Source organism: Somniosus microcephalus, chromosome 18 (assembly GCF_052327205.1).
Source record: "Somniosus microcephalus isolate GS21.2 chromosome 18, FLI_Smic_1.0, whole genome shotgun sequence".
Lineage (NCBI taxonomy): Eukaryota > Metazoa > Chordata > Chondrichthyes > Squaliformes > Somniosidae > Somniosus > Somniosus microcephalus.
In genome coordinates, this window is record NC_141004.1 from 39,671,928 (window position 1) to 39,695,006 (window position 23,079).

At 47.3% G+C, this 23,079-nt stretch overlaps 1 protein-coding gene across 1 annotated transcript in view; it reads left to right on the forward strand.

The window, feature by feature from the left end:
• Positions 1-22,835, forward strand: part of LOC147105220 (protein FAM107B-like) — a 92,195-nt gene extending 69,360 nt beyond the window's left edge. Inside the window, exon 5 of the mRNA XM_086011361.1 lies at positions 21,042-22,835. Coding sequence (XP_085867487.1) covers positions 21,042-21,152 — 111 coding nt within the window. The 3' untranslated portion in view covers positions 21,153-22,835. The remainder of the gene's footprint in view (positions 1-21,041) is intronic.
• The last annotated feature ends 244 nt before the right edge of the window (positions 22,836-23,079 follow it).

The following is a 23,079-nucleotide window of genomic DNA, read 5'->3' on the forward strand; positions in this document are numbered from 1 at the left end:
ATCCCTCGAGCCAATCGAAATTAGTCCAAGAGGCTATATTGACCATGGCATTATTATTTGGTATCTACCTCTTTTATGATGCGATCACTGCCCCAGCCAGGAACCAGTCGAATGGCCTACTCCTGCTCCTATCTTCTATGTTTCTATGTTTCAGTCCAGCTCACTCTTGAATGCACACAGTGAATCAGTACTCCGCACAAGCTAGCAACCTGTTCTGCAGGTCTACTACTCTCTGGGAAAAGAAGGAAAGCCTGACATCAAACATTTTTTCATTGTATAATATAGATGCATGACCCCTGGTCCTCCCCAGCCTATCAAATTGAAATAATTTGTCCGTGTGCACTGTAATAAGTCAAAATATTTTGCACTTTGACTTTGAGCCAAAAGCTACCAAGAAAGTTAGATGCCATATCAATGCAATGCCACCTTCTCCCAACTAACCAGTTAGATCCATGAATTGTATAACTGTCACATTTCAAGATCTTTGACTTTTTGGCATAGGAGGAATTGCAGGTAAATTTATGTAAGATGTTGCTATGAAGTTAAATTTAGTACCCAAGAAGTGAAAGCATACAATGCACAAGTTATCTGGGACTACATATTCAATCCAGTAGTCAGGACTAAACAAAGTGGCTGAAAGAATTGTGATTCTTGCATCCTATATCAGTTCATTGGTTGTTGGAATGGCCTCATTCATTTGAGCCCAGTGCAGAACAGAAGGAGGCCATTCAGCTCATCGTGCCTGAAATAGCTACCAATTAGTCGCACTCCGCTGCTCTTCCCAGATAGCCCTGCAAATTGTTCCTTTTAAAGCAGAGATTCAATTCCTGTTGTTCATACAATGCTCCTCTTCAATATCTGCTGATCATTAGAAAAGGTACAAACAGCAGCCTACAAAACTTACCCTGCACTCCACTATAATCTATACACAGTTTCACAGGCTGGAATTTTTACCTTGGAGTCGGGTCAGGTGCGTACGGGCTGCGTAGCGGGTCGGGAACACGATGTTTGGCTCAGCGCGTTGTTCAGAGCGACTTTAACTTAATGGCCCCAAAGCAGTCATGCGCATTTCCCGGCCCAAGTAAATGGAGCGGGTCTGATGACGTCATTGATGACTCGTTTCCAGCGCCGATATTTAAAGCAGCCTTGCACTCAACTCATTTAAAGGTTGCTAGAGGAGTGTGCAAGGTGAAATAGAAATGTCTGAGTACTGTTCCAAACTTTAAATGATGGATACTCAAAGGCAGAGGCTGTGCCCAGATTTAGTGATGCATCCCTGCATATTCTGGTGGAGACAGTGAGAACACACAGGGTGGTCCTGTTCCCTGCAGATAGGCACAAGAGACCTCCCAAAGACACTAAGAGAGCCTGGTTGGAGATAGCAGAGGAGGTCAGCAGCAGGGATGTGATCAGGAGGACCTGGATCCAGTGCAGGAAATGATTCAATGATCTCATGAGGTCTGGAAAGGTGAGCACAATACCACACTCAGCTTCATCCTGATGTGCCTGTCACCACATCCCCATCACTCTGCCTTCCCAAGTCTACTCCTGCACATCATTCCTCACACCAACAAACCTTCCAGTTCCACCCATTCCTCTCTCTCTATGTACATACTCTCATCCCCATCTGACTAACCACCCCTCACACTCACCCTCATCCTAATGCAATCTTATCAAGTAACACCACAGAAGGAGGCCATTTGACATTGTCACCCCACTCCCTCAGTCACTCTCTACAGATGTAACCCATCCATTCCTTACACTCATTCCACCACTCTCACTCAAAGTTCTCTTCTTTCCTTCCTTGCAGGAGAAAAGAGCCCAGAACACGCGGGAGAGGCAGAGAACCGGAGGTGGCCCTCCAGCATTCACGCAGCTGACTCCAGCAGCGGAGGAGGCCCTGGAGGTGTCGAGAGTTGCTGGGGGTGGGAGATGGAGAGAGAGGGGGACACCCCAGCAACCTGGTAACAGAATTAAATCTCATACAGCCACATGGCATACAGTGGTCACTCATATGGCGACTGATGTCAGCAGCCAGTGAATTTTCATCATGTGCATTATGGTAACGTTACCCATTCTTATCATTACATTTCTAAATCATCTTTTTATTCTCCCACAGGTCCATCAAGTGCCCCCCCCCCCCACGACACTCTCCAGCCAGAGGATGACGATGACTACTCAGAAGAGCCTCCAGCCTCTGAGGTGCACCGTCAGCAGACCTAAGCGCACCCAGCACCAGCGCAGAGACGCACACCTCGGTGGGTCCTATGCGAGCTAGAGTAGTGTTGTCACCTGGTGTTTCTCACATCACAAGTGAGCAAGAGCAGATGGTGTTGACAGGGACAGCAGTGGAGACTCCTCGCCGGAGGGTGCAGGATACTCCAAGCTCTGCTGAGCTGTATGCAGACGCTGAGCCTCGGGGGCCATCGAGAAAGCGGGTGATCTTGGAGAGGCAGCAACAATTGCATGAGGCTCTGGCAGCTTTTGCAGCCGCTATGTCAGCAACTGTGCAGAGAATGGACGAGTCCATCTCCAACATGAGCACCACCATGTCGCAAGCGATGGCGATGATGTGCTGCTCCATGGAAAGGATGGCCACCTGCATGGAGCAGCCAATATGCCAGCCACATGAGCACATGCTTGCTGTGGACAACAATTGGCAGATGCTCATAGACCTCATCGCTAGGACGGAGATAAACGCAGACTTGGGTGTTCATCACCCCACTGCTGTGCAGCAAGGTTCTCTCCAGCTCCTTGCTAGCAGGGAAGTGTGGATGGCCCATGACAGGGATGATGCTGAGAGTGGACATGGAAGTGGGGGCTCTTCTCAAACTGCTCATACGTCTCCCCCGTTGCCTCCCCCTCAGCCAGAGCCCCACCTGCTTCCTCGGATACCGATGGCCAAGTCTGCCCCTGCACAGTCGCAGGAGGAGCAGTGTTCGGCGGGGCCATCACAGGCTCCAAAACCCAGAGGACGTCTGCCAAAAGTGCCTAACCAGTTGCAGCAGAGAAGTGAGCAGGCTGCCTCTACATCTGCTGAAGCCACAGGGGTTGCACCTCGTAGAAGCACTTGGGAAAGAAAAAAGACACAAAAGTAGATGCACAAGGGTATGCACGTGGATGTATGAAAAAATGCTAGTGTTGTGTTTCAGTTATTTTGATGACGCCGATAAATGTATTTCTTTGCACCACTTTCCGGTCATGTCCGTTTTTGTCTGCTATGTTGGAAATGGCTTTGTCACTTGGAGCGAATGGTGAGACATTTCTTAACCTCGAGCAATGGGGGTTTGGGTGAGAAGAATGGCTTGGTCATTGTAATGATGCTTTATGGTGTTGTTGGGGGGGTGTGGGGGGGGCAAGGGGGGAACTTAGTACAGCATGTGGCAGCCATATGGGTGCACTGAAGCAAGTTAAGTAAATCTGGCCATGATGAGGCCATCTCAGGCCTCCTGGGCAGCAGTGTGCACTGCTGCTGGTGCCATCTCCACCTCAGGTTCTTCCTCCTTCTCCTTGTCTTCCACCTGCTCCTCCTCCTCATCCTCTGAAGAGGCTGTGTGCTCTGCGCCTTGCTCCTCCTGCAGCTCCAATCCTCGCTGCTGCATTAAGTTGTGCAGCGCGCAGCAAACAACGATATTCTGGAGACCCTGGCTGGTGTGTACTGAAGGACTCCTCCAGATCTGTCAAGGCATCTGAAGTGCATCTTCAGCATGCCTATTGCTTGCTCCAAGACACATCTGGTGGACATGTGGCTTTCATTATAACGCTTCTCAGCCTCAGTACTTGGCGTCCTCAAGGGTGTCATAAGCCACATCTTCAGTGGATAGCCCTTGTCTCCAAGCAGCCAGTCGGTAATTCTGTTTGGAGGTGCAAAGAGCTGGAGGAGGGGGGTGGGGCACGTGGGGTGGACTGGTACAACATGAATGAGTCATGACAGCTGCCAGGGAATCTGGCGCACACATGCATGATGATCTTTTTATGGTTGCAGACGAGCTGCACATTGAGAGACTGGAAGCCCTTGCTGTTCACAAATACACCTGGGTGATGAGGAGATGCCTTCATGACCACATGTGTACAGTCGATGACGCCCTGCACCTGTGGGAAGTCAGCCAGAGCCGCAAAGCCGAGCGCCTGCTCATTAACACTGGCTTCGTCACTGGCATCGGTGACCTGTGTGATGCATCTGTGGGCGGTCAACTGCGAGATCCTGTAAATGTCTGCTGCAGATCCCTGGAAGGAGCTTGAGGTGAAGAAGTTGAGGGCAGTGGTGACCTTGACAACCACTGGTAAGGCATGTCCACCAGGTCCTCTGGGCAGCAGGTCTTGTTCCAGCAGGCTGCAAATGTCTGCAATGACTTGGCGCGATAGCCTGAGCCTCCTGAAGCACTGCTGCTCAGACATGTTGAGGAAGCTTGATGTGCCTCAATAATTCCGAGACTCGATGTTAGCGAAACAAAACAAGGCTTTTATTAACTTAGAAAGTAACACGTAAGAGAGAGAGGTATCTTCCTTCTGGAGACTGAGGCCAGACTGAGCTAGCTTACAAAAGGGGCCAGGTATGGGCGGAGCCCTACACACAGCACATTCCAGCACATTCCAATGAACAATACAATGAGGACTGGGGGAAGGGCAATTACACTGAAACCGACCACAGTCACAGGCAGTGATGAATGGAATATTTCATCACATTCACCCCTTCTATAGATTTAGTCTGTTCGGGGGTTTGATAGTCCTCTGCGACCAACGTGGCTGTTGTGGTGCCACGGGTGTCGGCTGGGTGTCCCCGGTAGCCTCCTGGGTCTCTGCCGGGGGTGCCGCCAGGGTTGTTGAAGGGGTAGTTGGTGGGGGTGCCGTTGGTCGATGTTCTTCCGGGGGTGATGAAAGAGTAGTGGGTGGGTAAGAGTTGCTGTGATCGTTGTTGCTGCTATTGCCGTGGTTGTTGTCGATGCCAGCTGGGGCGACGTCTTTTATGGACACGGTGTCCTCCCTTCCGTCGGCGTGCCGGACATATGCGTATTGGGGGTTGGCGTGGAGTAGGTGTACTGGCTCCACGAGAGGGTCCGTCTTGTGGCCCCTCACATGCCTTCGCACGAGTACCGGACCTGGGGTGGAGAGCCATGATGGCATGGATACGCCTGAGGTGGATTTCCGGGGAAAGACAAACATTCGTTCATGAGGCGTGGCATTAGTGGCCGTACACAATAGCGACCGTATCGAATGGAGCACATCCGAGAGGACTTCCTGCCAGCGGGAGATAGGGAGGCCCTTGGTCCTTAGAGCTAGAGTGACTGCTTTCCATACTGTCCCGTTCTCTCGCTCCACTTGGCCGTTACCCCGGGGGTTGTAGCTGGTGGTACGGCTTGTGGCGATCCCCTTGGACAGCATGTACTGGCGTAGCTCTTCACTCATGAAGGACGCCCCCCTATCCGTATGGATGTAGCTCGGCATACCGAACAGGCAGAACAGGCTGTTGAGGCATTTAATGGCCGTGGCGCTGGTCATGTCTGGGCAGGGGAAGGCGAATGGGAACCGGGAGTATTCGTCCACAATGTTCAGGAAGTAAACATTGCGGTCGACGGACGGGAGGGGGCCCTTGAAATCTAAGCTGAGCCGCTCAAAGGGCCGTGTAGCTTTGATTAAGTGGGCTCTATCTGGGCGGTAGAACCGGGGCTTGCACTCAGCGCAAGTGCGGCAGTTCCTGGTCAGAGACCGAACTTCCTCAATCGAGTAGGGTAAGTTACGGGACTTTATGAAGTGGAACAGCCGCGTGACCCCTGGGTGGCAGAGGTCGTTGTGGAGGGTCTGTAGCCGATCCCCGGTGGCGCTGGCACACATCCCTCGTGAGAGGGCGTCAGGGGATTCGTTAAGGGCCCCTGGCCGGTAAATGATGTCATACTCGAAGGTGGCGGATCGAGCTCTCCACCTAAGAATCTTATCATTTTTAATCTTCCCCCTCTGTTTATTATTGAACATAAATGCTACCGACCGCTGGTCGGTAAGTAGGGTGAAGCGTTTGCCGGCTAGGTAGTGGCACCAGTGGCGCACTGCCTCCACGATGGCTTGGGCCTCCTTTTCCACGGAGGAGTGTCTGATCTCGGGCCCTTGGAGGGTCCTCGAGAAGAAAGCTACGGGCCGCCCCGCCTGGTTGAGGGTGGCCGCCAAGGCGAAGTCAGACGCATCACTTTCCACTTGAAATGGAGTGTTCTCGTCCACTGCCTGTAGCGTGGCCCGCTCAATATCCTGCTTAATGCTTTTGAAGGCGGCGTGGGCCTCAGCAGAGAGCGGAAAAGAGGATGCTTTCAAGAGGGGGCGGGCTTTGTCGGAGTAGTTGGGGACCCATTGGGAATAATAAGAAAATAACCCCAGGCACCTTTTCAGGGCTTTGGGAGTGTTGGGCAGGGGCAGCTCCCATAGGGGGCGCAATCGGTCGGGGTCTGGTCCGATTTCCCCATTCTCCACCACGCTGCCTAGTATGCAGAGGCGCGTGGTGTTGAAAACGCACTTGTCCTCGTTGTAGGTGAGGTTGAGTTTTTGTGCGGTTTCCAGGAACCTCTCGAGGTTCGAGTCGTGATCCTGCTGGTTGTGACCGCAGATGGTGACGTTGTCGAGGTAGGGGAAGGTTGCCTGCAAGTGGTGGTCATCGACCATGTGGTCCATCTCCCTCTGAAAGACCGAGACCCCATTCGTCACCCCAAAGGGGACTCTGAGGAATTGGTAGAGGCGTCCGTTCGCCTCGAAGGCAGTGTACGGGCGGTCCTCTGGTCTGATAGGGAGCTGGTGGTACGCTGACTTGAGGTCGATGGTGGAGGACACCCGGTATTGGGCGATTTGGTTCACCATTTCTGATATGCGGGGTAGCGGGTAGGCGTCTAGTTGGGTGTACCTGTTGATCGTTTGACTATAGTCGATCACCATCCGTTTCTTCTCGCTACCCCTTACCACTACCACTTGGGCACGCCACGGGCTGTTGCTGCGTTCAATAATGCACTCTTTCAGGAGCCTGTCTACCTCGGTCGCGATAAACCGCCTGTCCTCCCAGCTGTACCTCCTGCTTTTGGTCGCTATTGGCCGGCAGTTAGGGGTAAGGTTCGCGAATAGCGAAGGCGGCTTTACCTTCAGGGTAGCCAGACCGCACACTGTGAGGGGCGGCTGGGACCCACCGTACTTGAGCGTGATGCTTTGGTGGTTGCACTGGAAATCCAGGCCCAAGATCACGCTCGCACATAGGTTCTTCATGATTAATACTTTAAAATTATCGTATACAGTTCCGTTAACGCCCAATTGTACCGTGCAGTAACCCAGAATGGTCGATGTCTGGGTTTTATCAGCCATAGAGATGGTACCCTGAGCAGGGACCACCTTCAGGGAGAGTTGTTGTGCCAGTTCAGGGTGGATAAAACTCTCCGTGCTTCCACTGTCAATTAAACATTTAACCCGGCACCCGTTTACCTCGATGTCCACCATTGATTTGGATAGCGGGTGCGGCCTGGTCTGGTCCACTGTGACCGATGCCACTGTAGGGCCCTGATCGATACAAGATGGCGTCCACGCTGTCTGCTCATAAGATGGCGGACCCCACGAGGTCGGGCAAGATGGCGTCCAAGATGGCCACTCCCACGGCGCACACGCGGCGGTGGCGGGTTTTCCGGCGGTTGGTTTTCCGGCGGGGTTCCCTCTGCACACCTTCCCGAAGTGCCCCTTCTTACCGCACTTAAAGCAGGTGGTGCCTTTTGCCGGGCACAGGTTTCTGGTGTGTTTTGGCTGCCCGCAGAAGTAGCAGTTGGGTCCCTGACGCGTCGCGGCTGTCGTAGGGCTTCTGGGGGGAGAGCGAGGCCCCGCCGGTGTCGGGCTGCCGGGCGGGGAAGATGCCTTCCAAGATGGCGGCGCCCTCGGTGCACACGTGGCGGCGTGGATGGCGCGGGCTGAAGAGTAGGCGTCCGAGTTTCTCTGGGCCACATCCAGGGATCGCGCAGTGTCCGCAGCCTGTTTCAGGTCCAGCCCCGTTTTTTCCAGCAGCCTTTGCCGGATGTAAGTGGAGCTGAGGCCTGTGATGAAGGCATCGCGAACAAGCTCGTCAGTGTACACTGTGGCTTTTACATCTCGGCACTTGCAGTCTTTGCCAAGCATTTTCAGGGTGCTTAGGAACTCCTCCACTGATTCCCCAGGTCGCTGTGCGCGAGTAGCGAGCAGATGCCTAGCATACACCTCATTCGTAGGCTGCTGGTAATGCGCCTTTAAGATGTCACAGGCGGCCAGGTACGTATCGGCGTCTTGGATGAGGGGGTAAACCCGGTGGCTTACCCAATTCCGCAGAATTCCGAGTCTCATCCTCGCAGCGTCCGTAGCGTCTTTGACGGCTGCGGAATTGTCCAGGAAGAATTCCATACACTCAAACCAGTGTCTGAAGCGTGCTGATGCGTCCGGAGCATGTTGATCCAAATCCAAACGTTCGGGTTTCAGGAGTTGATCCATAGTGTTGAAAAATAAGTTAATAAAATTGATGTGCCTCAATAATTCCGAGTCTCGATGTTAGCGAAACAAAACAAGGCTTTTATTAACTTAGAAAGTAACACGTAAGAGAGAGAGGTATCTTCCTTCTGGAGACTGAGGCCAGACTGAGCTAGCTTACAAAAGGGGCCAGGTATGGGCGGAGCCCTACACACAGCACATTCCAATGAACAATACAATGAGGACTGGGGGAAGGGAAATGACACTGAAACCGACCACAGTCACAGGCAGTGATGAATGGAATATTTCATCACAAAGCTCATCCTTTGCCTGTATACCCTGTGTTGTGGGTATCGCCTCCGGCGCAGTGTAGCCCTGCGCTGATCCCCTCTCTCCTGTAGAGTATCAGGTCGTTTAGGAGAAGGCTGGTGTTGTGGCTGCTGCTGGTGGTGGGGCTCATCTTGGTCCGATTCTGAGGACCAAGGTGAGACAGTATAAGTGGCACCCGTGCTGATGTAGTAGATGGCAGGTAAAGTGGAGATCAGAGGGACAATCCGTCAATGTTGTGATACTGAGTAGCAATGTGGTGAGAGTGGCTTTCAAGGTTTCAAAAATGACTTGCAAACTGCTGACACCTAAATCAGTGGACAAAATGGAGTCAGCAAAAGCCTTTCCATGAGGCAAGTAATGAGGTGTAATGTGGGATTATTTATGTGCTTCTCCCAGCTCTCAATGAATGCACTCGCCAATGGCCACTGAGCTTCTGCCTCCCCTTCACAGACAAGGTTCCCGAGCTGCGTGAATCCCGTGCTCCTGCAGTAAAAGTCAAAAGCTGGCATTAAAAGTCCTCTTAAGGGTCTCTCAACTAGCCATTAATGACTTTAATGACTTGAATGAGGTCGCCCGCCTCTGCCAATTGGGTCTGTCGCGCTTTCAAAGCTGCCCGAGTTAAATGTGTGAGGCAGCGGGATGATGGTGGGTTCCCAATGCACTGGCAATTTCGGGAATTTTTACTGCCGACCCGCCCCCAAACCCGCACGCTAGGCAACGGAAAAATTCCAGCCTCATGTTTTTTTTTGTTAATGTGTTGGAAATTATTCCTTAGCAGTGCTGTTTTAATGATGCCACGAGGAGGTTAATAGCATCTTGTAAATGTCATAGCATTGACCCTGGAATTAGTTTTGTTGGTAACAGTAAGAGAAGGAAGCAATAATTTTCAGCTTTCAACAATTGAAGTGTCAGATATGAAAAGCTGTGATTTAATGTCATGGTTGAGATTTTGGTTATAAACCACTGTACTCTCATAATTTATGATGTCTGAGCCCTATACAGCCTTTTAACTCATTTCTGTTATTCAGTGGCATTAACTAGAAGTCCCCTGCTATGGTTTATTTTTAAGAATGACCTAATAGGAAGAAGTAAATTGCTGGCATATTGAACGACATTGATATTCCTAGGGGGAAAAATGTGGTTGCTTTGCGCCTCCCGTTAGCGCCCTAAGAGGGGGGGGGGGCCTACCTGCGGCTGGGGCGGCGCTAATTAAAGGCGAGGTGCCGGGCGGCCATTTTTGTTGCTGGCCGCCTGCCATTACCTGCCTCCTCTGCCGTCCCCGGCCTCCTCAGCAGCACCCTCACGGAGTGTCGGCTGCGCTCCGTGAGCCCGGCACTTCTCTTGAGTGCCGGGCTGTTTTGCCGGCACTCCGATCCCTGGTGGCTCAGCTGGGCCCCGGATCACGCTACGCAAGGCCCTCCCCTTTAAGAAGGGAAGGAAGGCCTGCAGTACCGCGGCACAACATGCCGCAAAGCATGGCGTTGCGGCATGTAGCGCCGCGATATTCTCTCTCAGCACCCCAAGAGGGAGGTGGGGCGCTTCCAGTAGCACCCCACTTCCCTCTTGTGGCGCTACCAATGAATTTCAGCCACGGGAGTGCTAATTTTTTCGGGGCACTAAAAGTAGCGCCCCAGCGAAGTTAGCGCCCCAAAGGGGGCGCAACTTAATTTTCCCCCCCTAGTGTTTATGGTGCAAAATCTTTCATTTTTTTCTGCCTGAAGTTAGAATCATAGAAATTTACAGCACAGGAGGCCGCCATTTGGCCCGTCGTGCCTATGCTGGCTCTTTGAAAGAGCAGTTGTGCTCAGTCCCACATCCCCGCATTTTGTCCGTAACCCTGTAAGTTTCTCATCCTCAAGTACCCATCCAATTTCATTTTTAAATTATTTATGGAATCAGCTTCCACCCCTTTTTCAGGTAGAGCGTTCCAGATCCCGACAACTCACTGAGTGAAAAAAATTCTCCTCATCTCCCCTCTAGATCTTTTGCCAATGATTTTCAATCTATGATCTCTAGTTATTGACCCACTCGCCAGAGAGAAGAATTTTTCTCTATCTACTCTATCAAAACCTCTCATCATCTTGAAAACCTCGATTAGGTCAACTCTTATCCTTCTCTGTTCCAAGGAGAACAGTCCTAACTTTTCCAATCTCTCCCCATAACTGAAGTCCCTCATTCCTGGTAAACCTGCTCTGTACCCTTTCTAATCGCTTTACATCTTTCCTGAAGTGTGGTGTCCAGAATTGTCCACAATACTCCAGCTGAGGCCTAACCAGTAGTTTATAAAGCTCTAGCATGATCTCTTTGCTTTTATATTCTATTCCTCCATTTATAAACCCAAGCAACCCATTTGCTTTTTTAAGCACCATATCAACTTGCCCTGTCACCTTAAAGGATTTGTGTATATGGACACCAAGGTCTCTCTGCTCATCTACACTTTTCAAAATCGGGCCATTTATAGTATATTGTTTTTCCATATTAGTCCTCCCACAGTGCATCACTTCACGCTTCTCCGCATTGAACTCCATCTGCCATGCTTCTGCCTATTTCACCATCTTGTCTGTCATCCTGAAGTCTAACTATCTTCATCACTATCTACTACTTTGCCAAGCTTTGTATCATCTGCAAACTTTATAATGCTGCTCCCTACACCCGAGTCTAGGTTGTTTATAAAGATTGAATTGAGTAATGGACCCAAAACTCACCCTTGGAAACACCACTGCAAACTACCTCCCAGCCTGAAAAACATCCACCCACCACCACCCTTTCCTTTTTGTCACTGAGCTGATTTTGTATCCATACCGCCACTTTCCCTTTAAGTCCATGGGCTTCCATCTTCTTACTAAGCCTCCTGTGTGGCATTTTGTCAAATGCTTTCCGAGGCAATTTTAACCCTACTCGCTCAGCAGAAACCTGGCAGGTGGGCAGTTAAAATCGCCCTGGCTGTTACCTGTCCGAAACCCGCCATGATCGCAGCATCTGCAATTTCAACCTGCTCTCCTGAGCAGGCAGTAAGGACACACACCCGGAGCCAACAGGGTCCTTCTTCATATGTTGTGGCCAGATGACATCATTGAGACCCGACTGTCATTTTAACTTAGGCCTGAATGGGGAATCCACCTGGAGTTAAAATCGGGGCCATATACAACATCTACTGAATTACCTTGATCAACCTTCTCTGTTACCTCATCAAAGAATTAAATTAATTTAGTCTGACACAATTTGCCTTTAACAACTCCATGCTGGTTCTCCTTGATTAACCCATGCCTTTCCAAATGGAAGTTTATTTTGCCCCATATAATGGTTTCCAATAACTTCCCCACCAACGATGTTAGACTGACCGGCCTGTAATTTCCTGGTTTATCCCCCTCCCCTTTCTTGAATAGTGGTATAGAAACATAGAAACATAGAAGATAGGAGCAGGAGTAGGCCATTTGGCCCCTCGAGCCTGCTCCGCCATTCAATGAGATCATGGCTGATCATCCAAATTCAGTACCCTGTCCCTGCTTTCTCCCCATACCCCTGGATCCCTTTAGCCTTAAGAAATATATCTAACTCCTTCTTGAATATATTTAATGAATTGGCCTCAACTGCCTTCTGTGGCAGAGAATTCCACAGGTTCACCACTCTCTGGGTGAAGAAATTCCTCCTCATCTCTGTCCTAAATGGCATACCCCTTATCCTTAGACTGTGACCCCTGGTTCTGGACTCCCCCGCCATCAGGAACATCCTTCCTGCATCTAGTCTGTCTACTCCTGTTAGAATTTTATAAGTTTAGCAACCCTCCAGTCCTCTGGCACTACTCCTGTATCCAATGAGGATTGAAAGATTGTGACCAATGCCTCTGTTATTTCTACCTTTGCTTCTTTCAGCAGGCTAGGATGCATTCCACCTGGATCAGGAGACTTACCAACTTTCAATAATGCTGATCTTTTAGCACGTTTTCCCTATCTATTACTATCCTGTCCATAACTTCCCTCTCCTCTTTTAGTGTAACCTTCACATCATCCACTTTCTTTGTGAAGACAGATGCAAAGTACTCATTTAATACTTTAACCACATCCTCAGCCTTTACATGAAGAGGATAATAATAGGCCCAACTTTTTCCTGAGCTAACCGCTTACATTTATGCTTTTCAAATCTACCTGTGCTAGGTCCCTTTTTAAATCATTGAAATTAGCTCGTCCCCAGTTGAGCATTTTTACCTTTGATATTTTCTGGTTTCTTTCCATAATTACTTTAAACTGAATTATGTTGTGGTCACTGCTAGCAAGATGATCTCCGACTGTAACACACTCCACTTCCCTACTTCATTTCGCAGAACCAGATTCAACACTGCTTCCTTCCTTGTTGGACTAGAGACATATTGATCGAGAAAGTTCTCTCCATATAAGAAATTCCTCTCCTTCCCTACCTTTAACATTATGTTTATCCCAGTATATATTAGGGTAATTAAAGTCTCCTAATATTACTACTCTATTTTTGTTACACTCTTTTGAAATTTGCTGACAAATTTGCTCATCTATCTCCTCACTGTTTGAAGCTCTATTAAAAAAAACTCCCAACAATGTAACAGCTCATCCTTGGTTCCTCAAGCCAAATAGATTCAGTTTTAGAACCATCTTGGATAACATCATCCTTAATCAATACTGCCATGCCCCCTCTTCTTTTTCCTTCTCTTATTCCTGAATACTTGGTTACCAGGAATATTAAGAACCCATTCCTGGCCTTGTTTGAGTCATGTCTCTGTTAATGCAACGATGTCATAATCCCATGTAGGTAGCAATGTTTGCCTGCAGCTCACCAACCTGATTAGTTACACTCCGGACATTGACGTACATACGATTTCATACCTCCTTCATCACTTCTGCTATTTTCCTCAATCTGGTCCCAGCAATTTTTGGGATATTTCTAATTTTACTGCTGTTTATATCTCTCCGGCCTCTGTTCCTTTCTGCTATTTTCTGGTTCCCCTCCCCCTGCCAAATTAGTTTAAACCCTTCCCAACAGTATTAGTTAAACTCTCAGTGAGAAAATTCACCCCAGCTTTGTTCAGGTGCAACCAGTCCATCTTGTACAGGTGCCCTTCCCCCAGAACCAGTCCCAATGCCCCAAGAAGCTGAAACTCTCCCTCCTGCAGCACTTCTCCAGCTACGCATTTACTTGCACTATCTTCCTGTTTTTATACTCACTAGCACGTGTCACTGGAAGTAATCCTGAGATTGCTACCTTTTGAGGTCCTGTTTTTAAATCCTTTTCCTAGCTCCTGAAACTCTGTTTGAAGGACCTCGACACTTTTTCTACCTATATCATTGGTTCCAATACGGACCACGACTTCTGGCTGTTCCCCTTCCCCTCGCAGAATGTCCTGCACCCCCCCGGTGATATCCTTTACCCTGGCATCAGGGAGACAACATACCATTCGGGAATTAGGTTTGCGGTTACAGAAATACCTGTCTATGCCTCTAACTATCGATTCCCCTATGACTACTGCATTTCTACTCTCTTTGCCCTGTGTGAAATCTCCCATGGTGCCGGGGGCTTTGATTCTTATTGCATTCCCCCAAGGAGTCATCACCCTCCCCGGTATTCAAAACTGAAAACCGGTTAGCGAGTGTCACTGGCTTGGGGGATTCCAGCGCCTCAGAATTTACTTAAGAATTTTGAAGTGTTTCTATATTTTGTATTATGAAATTAAATATCCTGCTTTAAGATGTGCTTCCTCAATGAAAAGCAGGATTTGACTAAAGTTTTTGATGTAAATCCACAATTTATGAAGACTAGATGAGAATTCTTGGGGGAAAAATTGAGTCGCGCCCCCTTTGGGGTGGTAACTTCGCCAGTAGTGCCCTAAAAAGATTAGTGCCCCTGCAGACGAATTTGAGTGGTAGTGCCCCAAGAGGGAAGCGGGGTGCTACTGGAAGTGCCCCGCCTCCCTCTTGGGGCGCTGTGAGGGAATATCGCAGTGCTACGTGCCATGGTACTGCAGGCCTTCCTCCCCTTCTTAAAGGGGAGGGGACTTGCATAGCGCGACCCGGGTCCCAGCTGGGCCACCGGGATCGGAGTGCCGGCAAAAGAGCCCGGCACTCAAGAGAAGTGCCAAGCTCATGGAGCGCAGCTGGCACTCCGCGGGAGGGTGGTGGGGTTGCTCAGAAGGCCAGGGACGGCAGCTGTGTTAGGTGCTGGCAGGTGCTAGCAGGCAGCCAGCAACAAAAATATCCGCCTGGCACATCGCCTTTAAATAGCACCTCCCCGCCGCAGGTAGGCCCCCCTGACCCCGTCGGACATAGCGTCAGGGGGCGCTACCGAAGATCGCTGCCGGGGCATGAGCGTGGCGCTGCGCACGGTGATGACGTCATCGCTGGCAGCGCCGCGGGGAGTTAACGATTACCGCCGCCGCTAACCTCCCGCTGAATTTCGTGGGAGGCGTTGGCGGCGCTGCGCCCGGGCGCTAGTAGCTTAGGGCGCTAATGGGAGGCGCAAGCAACCAAATTTTTCCCCCCTTAACTCTAACAAATTAGAAACCAAAATGTATTTCTCTAGTTTCAAATTACTTTTTTTAAAACACTGAGGGAATCTGCGTTAAGTACACAAATAGTTTGGCTAATTTTTTATCTATTTAAATTTAGATTATGTGGTAAAATTCCTTTCCTGCTCAGTGATAATCCACACAGATATATATACTCAAAAATTAGGCCATTACTTTCCTGATTGAAGCAAAATTGATATTTTGAGCTAATGTATTATCCCTCCTTGACCTCTCTCCAATCATAGCTAGAGCATCTCTAGCAATAGCATCTCTTCTCAATCCCTTACCATTTCCTCAGGAATCCCCAAGGATCCGTTGTTGGCTGCCTCCTCTTCCTCATCTACGTGCTGCCCCTTGGAAAAATCATCTACAGACATGTAACTGGCTTTCGCATGTACACTGATGACACCCAGCTCCACCTCTCCACAACCTCTCTCAACCCCCTGTAAGACTGCTTGTCCACCATCCAGTCTTCAATGAGTAGCAATTTCTTCCAGCAAAACATTGGGAAGTCTAAAAGACTGAAGCCACCACCTTTGGCCCCTGCCACAAACTCTGTATCCTTGTCACCAACTCCATTCTCCTCTCTGGCTGAACCAGGCTGTTTGTAGTCTCCGCGTCCTTTTGACCCTGGGCTGAGCTTCTGATCGCATACCTCCCTGATCACTAAGACTGTCTACTTCCACCACCATAACATCGCCCGCCTGCACACTTACCATAGCCCATCTGCCACTGAAATTGTCATATTCCTTTGTCACCTCCAGACTTGATAACTCAAGTGCTCTTATTGTCGACCTCCCATTCTCCATAAACATCAGCTTATACAAAACTCTGCTGCCTGTATCCTCTCCCAAATCATGTCCTACTTACCAAAATCCCTGCCCTTGACAACCTATATTGGCTTCAAGTCCACCCGAAAGCCTCAAATTTTAAAATTTGCAATCTTGCGTTTAATTCCCTCAACAGCCTCACCCCTCCCTTTGACTGTAACCTCCTTCAACCCTCCTATGACACCATGCCTGGTTTTCCTGATGCGCCGTGGGATATTTTCTGAGTTAAAGGCACGATAAAACTCAATACAAATACAAGTTGTTGGCGGTACTGTTGGTTAACTGTTTACTGAAACTATGATGACTGAAACATCACACCACACACTCCCAATGAAGCAAAGTATTTTGCTTTGTGGTAAATGTGTATCCTTTTTTTAGCTACTGCAAGTAATGTGAAAGATGAAGTGAGATTTAAAAGGTATCCTGTCAAGCAGCTGTTTTGTTTTTGGGCTTTTACTTCAGCACCAAAGACTATTCCCATTAATGAGCCCTCACCCCCTACAAAATAGAAGGGCATTTGTTTACACAATACAGTATCATGTCACATGCCCAGGGGTTGAACATACACTGGTGTCACTGTGCTGTCTTCAGCTTGTTGAATTACTTACAAGTCCTGTGCTGATATTTGTGAGCCCTGCGGTGATGTAGACTTTGGTAGAATAAACTCGAACACAATGGCTCAGGCTATAACTACAGAATAGATATATTAACGACAAATACTACTTAGTGAAGAAAAACACCAGATTCATGGTAATATTCAGAACATAACTATTATCCTTGAATGTGGAAAATAATAGATGCCACCTTGTCATAAAACTGAGATATAGTTCCTTGACAATAACTTTGAGATTTGAAGCCTATGGATCAATCTGCATCTCTTTTTCTCTTTCTCACTCTGTCTCGCTTTGTCTCTCTCTCTTGCTCTTTGTCTCTCTCTCTCTTGTTCTTTGTCTGTCTGTCTCTCTCTCTCTATCTGTCTGTCTCTCTCTTGCTCTCTGTCTGTCTCTCTCTTGCTCTCTGTCTCTGTCTCTCTCTCTCTCTCTCTTGCTCTCTGTCTGTCTCTCTCTTGCTCTCTGTCTCTGTCTGTCTCTCTCTTGCTGTCTGTCTCACTCTCTCTCTTGCTCTCTGTCTCTCTCTCTTGCTCTCTGTCTCTGTCTGTCTCTCTCTTGCTGTCTGTCTCACTCTCTTGCTCTCTGTCTCTCTCTCTCTTGCTCTCTGTCTCTGTCTGTCGCTCTCTTGCTGCCTCTCTCTCTCTCTCTCTCTCTCTCTTTCTCTTGCTCTCTGTCTCTGTCTCTCTCTTCTCTTTCTTATAGCCTCAGAGGGTACATGCTCCCTGCGATATACCCTTTGAATTTTGACCAGGATCAAAGGAGATCAAAAAATGTATCTTTCAAAATTCAATAAAACTGACAAAGTATATACACAACAGAAACAAAAGCAGAAAATGCTGGAAACGCTCAGCAGGTCAGTCAGCATCTGTAGAGAGAACACAGATGTTGCGTGTATCCAACATTTTCTATTTTTGTTCCAGTTTCCACCATCTGCAGTTTTTTGCTTTTGTCATCGACCTGAAACGTTAACTCTGTTTCTCTTTCCACAGATGCTGCCTGACCTGCTGAGTGTTCCCAGCATTTTCTGTTTTAATTTCAGATTTCCAGCATCCGCAGTATTTTGCTTTTGTTTCTAAAAGTAAAACATATAAATAGTAAAAGGGTAGTCAAAGGAAGAGTGGGGCTGATTAGGGACCAAAAAAGGAAATCTTCTTCTGGAGGCAGGTACATGGCTGAGGTCCTAAATGAATACTTTGCATCTGTCTTCACTGGAGAAGAGGATGCTGCCAATGTAGCAGTAAAGGAGGAGGTAGTAGCGATATTGGATAGGATAAAAATAGATCAAGAAGAGGTACTTAAAAGGTTGGCAGACCTCAAAGTAGGAAAGCCACCCGGTCCGGATGGGATGCATCCTAGGATACTGAGGGGAGTAGGCGTTGAGATTGCGGAGGCTCTGGCTACAATCTTCCAATCCTCGTTGGATATGGGGCTGGTGCCAGAGGACTGGAGGATTGAAATGTTAAACCCCTGTTTAAAAAAGGGGAGAGGGATAAACCCGGCAACTACAGGCCAGTCAGCCTAATGTCGATGGTGGGGAAACTTTAGCGACAATAACCCGGGACAAAATTAGTTGGCACTTGGAAAAGTATGGGCTAATAAATGAAAGTCAGCACGGATTTGTTAAAGGTAAATCGTGTTTGACGAACTTGTTCTTTGATGAAATAACAGAGAGGGTTGATGCGGTAGTGCGGTTGATGTTGTGTACATGGACTTTCAAAAGGCGTTTGACAAAGTACCATATACAGGAAACTTTCTGGTATCCGGCACGGACGGGACCGACGTGGTGCCGGTTCATCAACAATTCCAGATAACCGAACGCTATAGTAAAAGATACGGAGCTCAGAGCTCCGTATAAAGCAACAAACCCTGTGCTTCAAAACAACCGGCACAAGTTGCAAGCGTCTCTGTAGCTTAGCAACAGCTTCAGCTACACCCTTCCACAGCAACAAATGGAGTAAAAAAAGTAATAAAAGTAAAAAAAAGTTACCTGAACCGACTCCTGAATTTTGCCGGTGGATAGAGCGTTCCGGTTATTTAGGGGCCGGTTAATCGAAAGTTTCCTATAATAGACTTGTTAGCAAAATTAAAGCCCAGGGGATTAGAGGGATAGTGACAGTGTGAATTCATTCATTCATGGAATGTGGGCGTCGCTGGCAAGGCCAGCATTTATTGACCATCCCTAATTGCCCTTGAGAAGATGGTGGTGAACCGCCTCCTTGAACCGCTGCAGTCCGTGTGATGAAGGTACTCCCACAGTGCTGTTAGGGAGGGAGAGCCAGGATTTTGACCCAGAAAACAAAATTGGCTAAGGGACAGAAAGGAGAGAGTAGTGGTGAATGATTGTTTTTCAGACTGGAGGGAAGTATACAGTGGTGTTCCCCAGGGGTCTCTATTAGGACCCCTGCTCTTTTTGATATATATTAATGAGCTGAACCTTGTGACATGGGTCAGTAATTGGTTGGGAGGTAGGAGAGAGAGTAGTGATAAAGGAAACATTCTCTGATTGGCAGGATGTGATGAGTAGTGTTTCCCAGGGATTTGTACTGGGGCCTCCGCATTATCCTGGAATGTAAAGATAACGTCCTGTGAAGCGCCTTGGGACATTTTACTACATTAAATGGGCTATACAAATGCAAGTTGTTGCTGTAGATGGGAACTGGAAGTTACAAAGGGACATAGACAGACTAAGTGAGTGGGCATAACTATGGAAGATGGAGTTCAATGTGGGGAAGTGTGAGGTCATCCACTTTAGATCCAAGAAAGACTAATCAGCATATTTTGTTAATGGGAAGTACCTAGGAGCTGTGGAGGAATAAGGGATTTAGGTGGCCATGTACGAAAATCACTACAGCTAGTGCACAGGTACAAAAAGTAATCAAAAAGGCTAATGGAATGTTAGCCTTTATCTTAAGCGAGTTGGAATACTAAAGTGAAGACGTGATGCTTCAATTGCACAGTGCCTTGATCAGACCCATTAGGAGTAGTGTTGAGTTTTGGGTACAGATCAGCCATGATCCAATAGTATGGCAGAACAGGCTCAAGGGGCTGAAATGCCTACTCCTTTATGTTTACCCATGATTGCAGATTTCTTTCAGTTCAATGCAACAAATAAACCACCATGAGATGTTCCACCTTCCCCCTGGGCTGGGGAGGAAGGGGACAAGGTTTCCTCCCACCGTCCAAAGATGTGCGGGTTAGGTTGATTGGCTATGATAAATTGACCCTTAGTGTTAGGGGGATTAAATACGTGGGGTTACGGGGATAGGGTGGGATATGTGTTGATGTAGGGGTTACGGGGATCGGGTGGGATATGTGTCGGTGCAGGCTCGATGGGCTGAAATGGCCTCTATCTGCACTGTGGGGTTTCTGTGATTCTGTGTGATTCTGTGAAGGTTTGATTAGCTACTAATGTATACCTTAGAGGATTTTTCCCAACTACTACAAATTTGGCAAAGGTTATAATGACTTGTGTATTGGTTCCAGGTTAGCTACGTGGTGCTATTTTTTGCACAACATGTGCATAATGTAAGCTAGGTAAATCAACTAATCTGGAAGAAACCGCATGGGTGAGACCACCCCATTTGTGATAGAGAATCTGGTATACATTCATCTAGCATCTTTAATGTATAAATAAGACAAATCTGCACAACGATGCAAACTGCACTTGTTATATAACAACAACTTGCATTTATATAGCGCCTTTAACATAGTAAAACATCCCAAGGCGCTTCTCAGGAGCGTTATCAAACGAAATTTGACACCAAGCCACATAAAGAGATATGAGGACAGGTGACCAAAAGCTTGGTCAAAGAAGTAGGTTTTAAAGAGCGACGTAAAGGAGGAGTAAAGAGAGGTAGAGAGGCAGAAAGGTTTAGGGAGGGAATTCCACAGCTGAGAGCCTAGGCACAGCCGCCAATGGTAGAGAGAAGAAAATCGGGGATGCGCAAAAGGCCAGAATTGAAGGAGCGCAAAATCTCGGAAAGTTATAGGGCTGAAGGAGGTTACAGAGATTTGGAACGGCGAGGCCATGGAAGGATTTGAAAACAAGGATGAGAATTTTAAAATCGCGGCGTTACCAGACCAGTGAAGGTCAGCGAGCAGAGGGGTGATGGATGAACGGGACTTGGTGCGAGTTAGGACATGGGCAGCAGAGTTTTGGATGAGCTCAAGCTTACAGAGGGTGCACATATGTTATATGCATACTAATGTTGTTTTTTAAGTGTGTTTCATAAATTAGTTTCATGGTACTATGAAACAGCATTTCTTATGAAAAATTGTTTCATTTTTCTTCAAAAGTATGAACAGGAACAGCAAAAGTTGGAAGAATGGGAGAATGTGCCAGAGTTTGTCAAAGTCAAGGAAACTTTGAGGAGAACAAATATAGCAGAAGATGGCCAGATGTCTTAGCCAAGAATTATTGTGATTATCAATATGTGCTGTGCCTCTTTGATACTTGTACCAGCCTATGTAGTGATTAGAAAGGTGGAACTTGTAGCTTTCAATAATGAATTGATTGATTTATGTCAATGCGTGGCTCATTTTTAATTTAAAACACTCTATTGCTCTCTGAATTGTACAGTGATCATTTTTACTACATCTTCACTTCTGCCAAGTCTTTCACCACTTTGGTTATTCTTGACTTTCTAATAGTCTGTTCAATCACAGCAGTGTACAATCCTGTAATTTTTTGGTCAATTTAACCTGGCATTAACCAACTTCTTGGGTCATAATCTAACGTGGTCTGAAGTGACAGTCACTAAACTAACTGGTAAAGATTGAGTAAATCTATATTTTATTCCCTGTCCTAACATCCCAATGATTTCCTGGCTATTTGTGATGGTAGTTTGCCAAACTTAGGTTTACCTGAGCAACAGAGCGGTATAGTATTCAGTAACTTAGAAGGCAGATTAAATGCTATGTAAGTTAAAGAAAAGAAAAAAAACTCGTATAGCACCTTTCACAAATTAGAATAACTTGCTTTATTAGCTGGTTTCCAATATCTAATCATGTATAGAATTAAATAATAGACAACCTGTGGGTAAGGGCTGGCAGAAGCAGCAGTGTATTTGAAATATAGAATTGAGATTTAAAAAATCTTATCTGATGAAATGAGTTTGAGTAGTTTCAATCCAGTTCCCAGTTTCACAACACTATCCTCAGCTGGACACTAATTAGCACTAAATTGCCAATCTTGTTCACAGGCCACAAGATGGCTGGTAATGGAAAAATGGCACACTGGCACAGCAGCTGTTAAGATTAGGGCTAAAGTACATTGTTGGGGCAAAGTGGAAGGAGCTTTACTTTGCATCTAACTGTTCTGTACACCTGACCCTTGTGTTCCTGACGCTGACACTGAATGCCCGAAACAGAAAGTGTTCATTGCTCCCCTTGGTGAATACAAAATTCATCTTCAAACATTTGTCACCTTTAATATGATCTTTTATTGTAGATTTTCTAATGACAAGTCAAACAATTTGATTTCAGTTAGTATCCTCTGGAATGTGTATGGGGCTAGCCATAACTAGGCCTGTGTGCTTCCATTTTCAGTTATGATTTACCAAGAGTTAATTATGCATACAGTTGTAATCTGTGTTTGATCAATGTATCACTGTACGCCTGCATGCAGGCACTTTGAATAGGCGACATAACCTGATTTGGTGTATGTCTAGATCTGTTTTGCTTACTTTGTACTGTTATTTAGCTACTTTTTATATTAAAGAAATTAAAGCCTCACATATTCATTACACTATGGGAATTTTGAATCTGTTTATAACATTGGATTCCTAAAAAAGTGGCGATTCATCGCAGGGAAATTTCCTGATTTTGGTCCTGACTTTGAGAAACCAGGAATTTTTCTGGAGTCAGAGGAGAAACCCAAGGATGAGTCAAAGTTGGGGAAAGACAATAAAAGAACTTGCATTTATATAGCACCTTTCATGATTTCAGAATGTCTCAAAGCCCATCATCGCCAATGAATTATCTTGTAATGTGGTTACGGTTGTAATGTAGTAAATTGTGGCATCCAATTTGTGCACATCAAGGCCCACGAACAACAATGAAACAAAAGATCATTCCCATCCACTTGAGAAGGCAGCTGGGGCCTTGGTTTAACATCTTCAATGAAAGGTGGCAAGTCTGACAGTGTAGCACTTCCTCAGAACTGCATTGAAAGTGTCAGCCTAGATTATGTGCTCAAGTCTTTGCTGTGGGGTTTATGAACTCACAACCTTCTGACTCTGAGGTGAGAGTGCTACCATTGAGCCAAGCTGACACTAGAGATGGCTATTTGCACATCTACTGCTCCAAATAAGTATTGGCCCATAATTTCCGATGC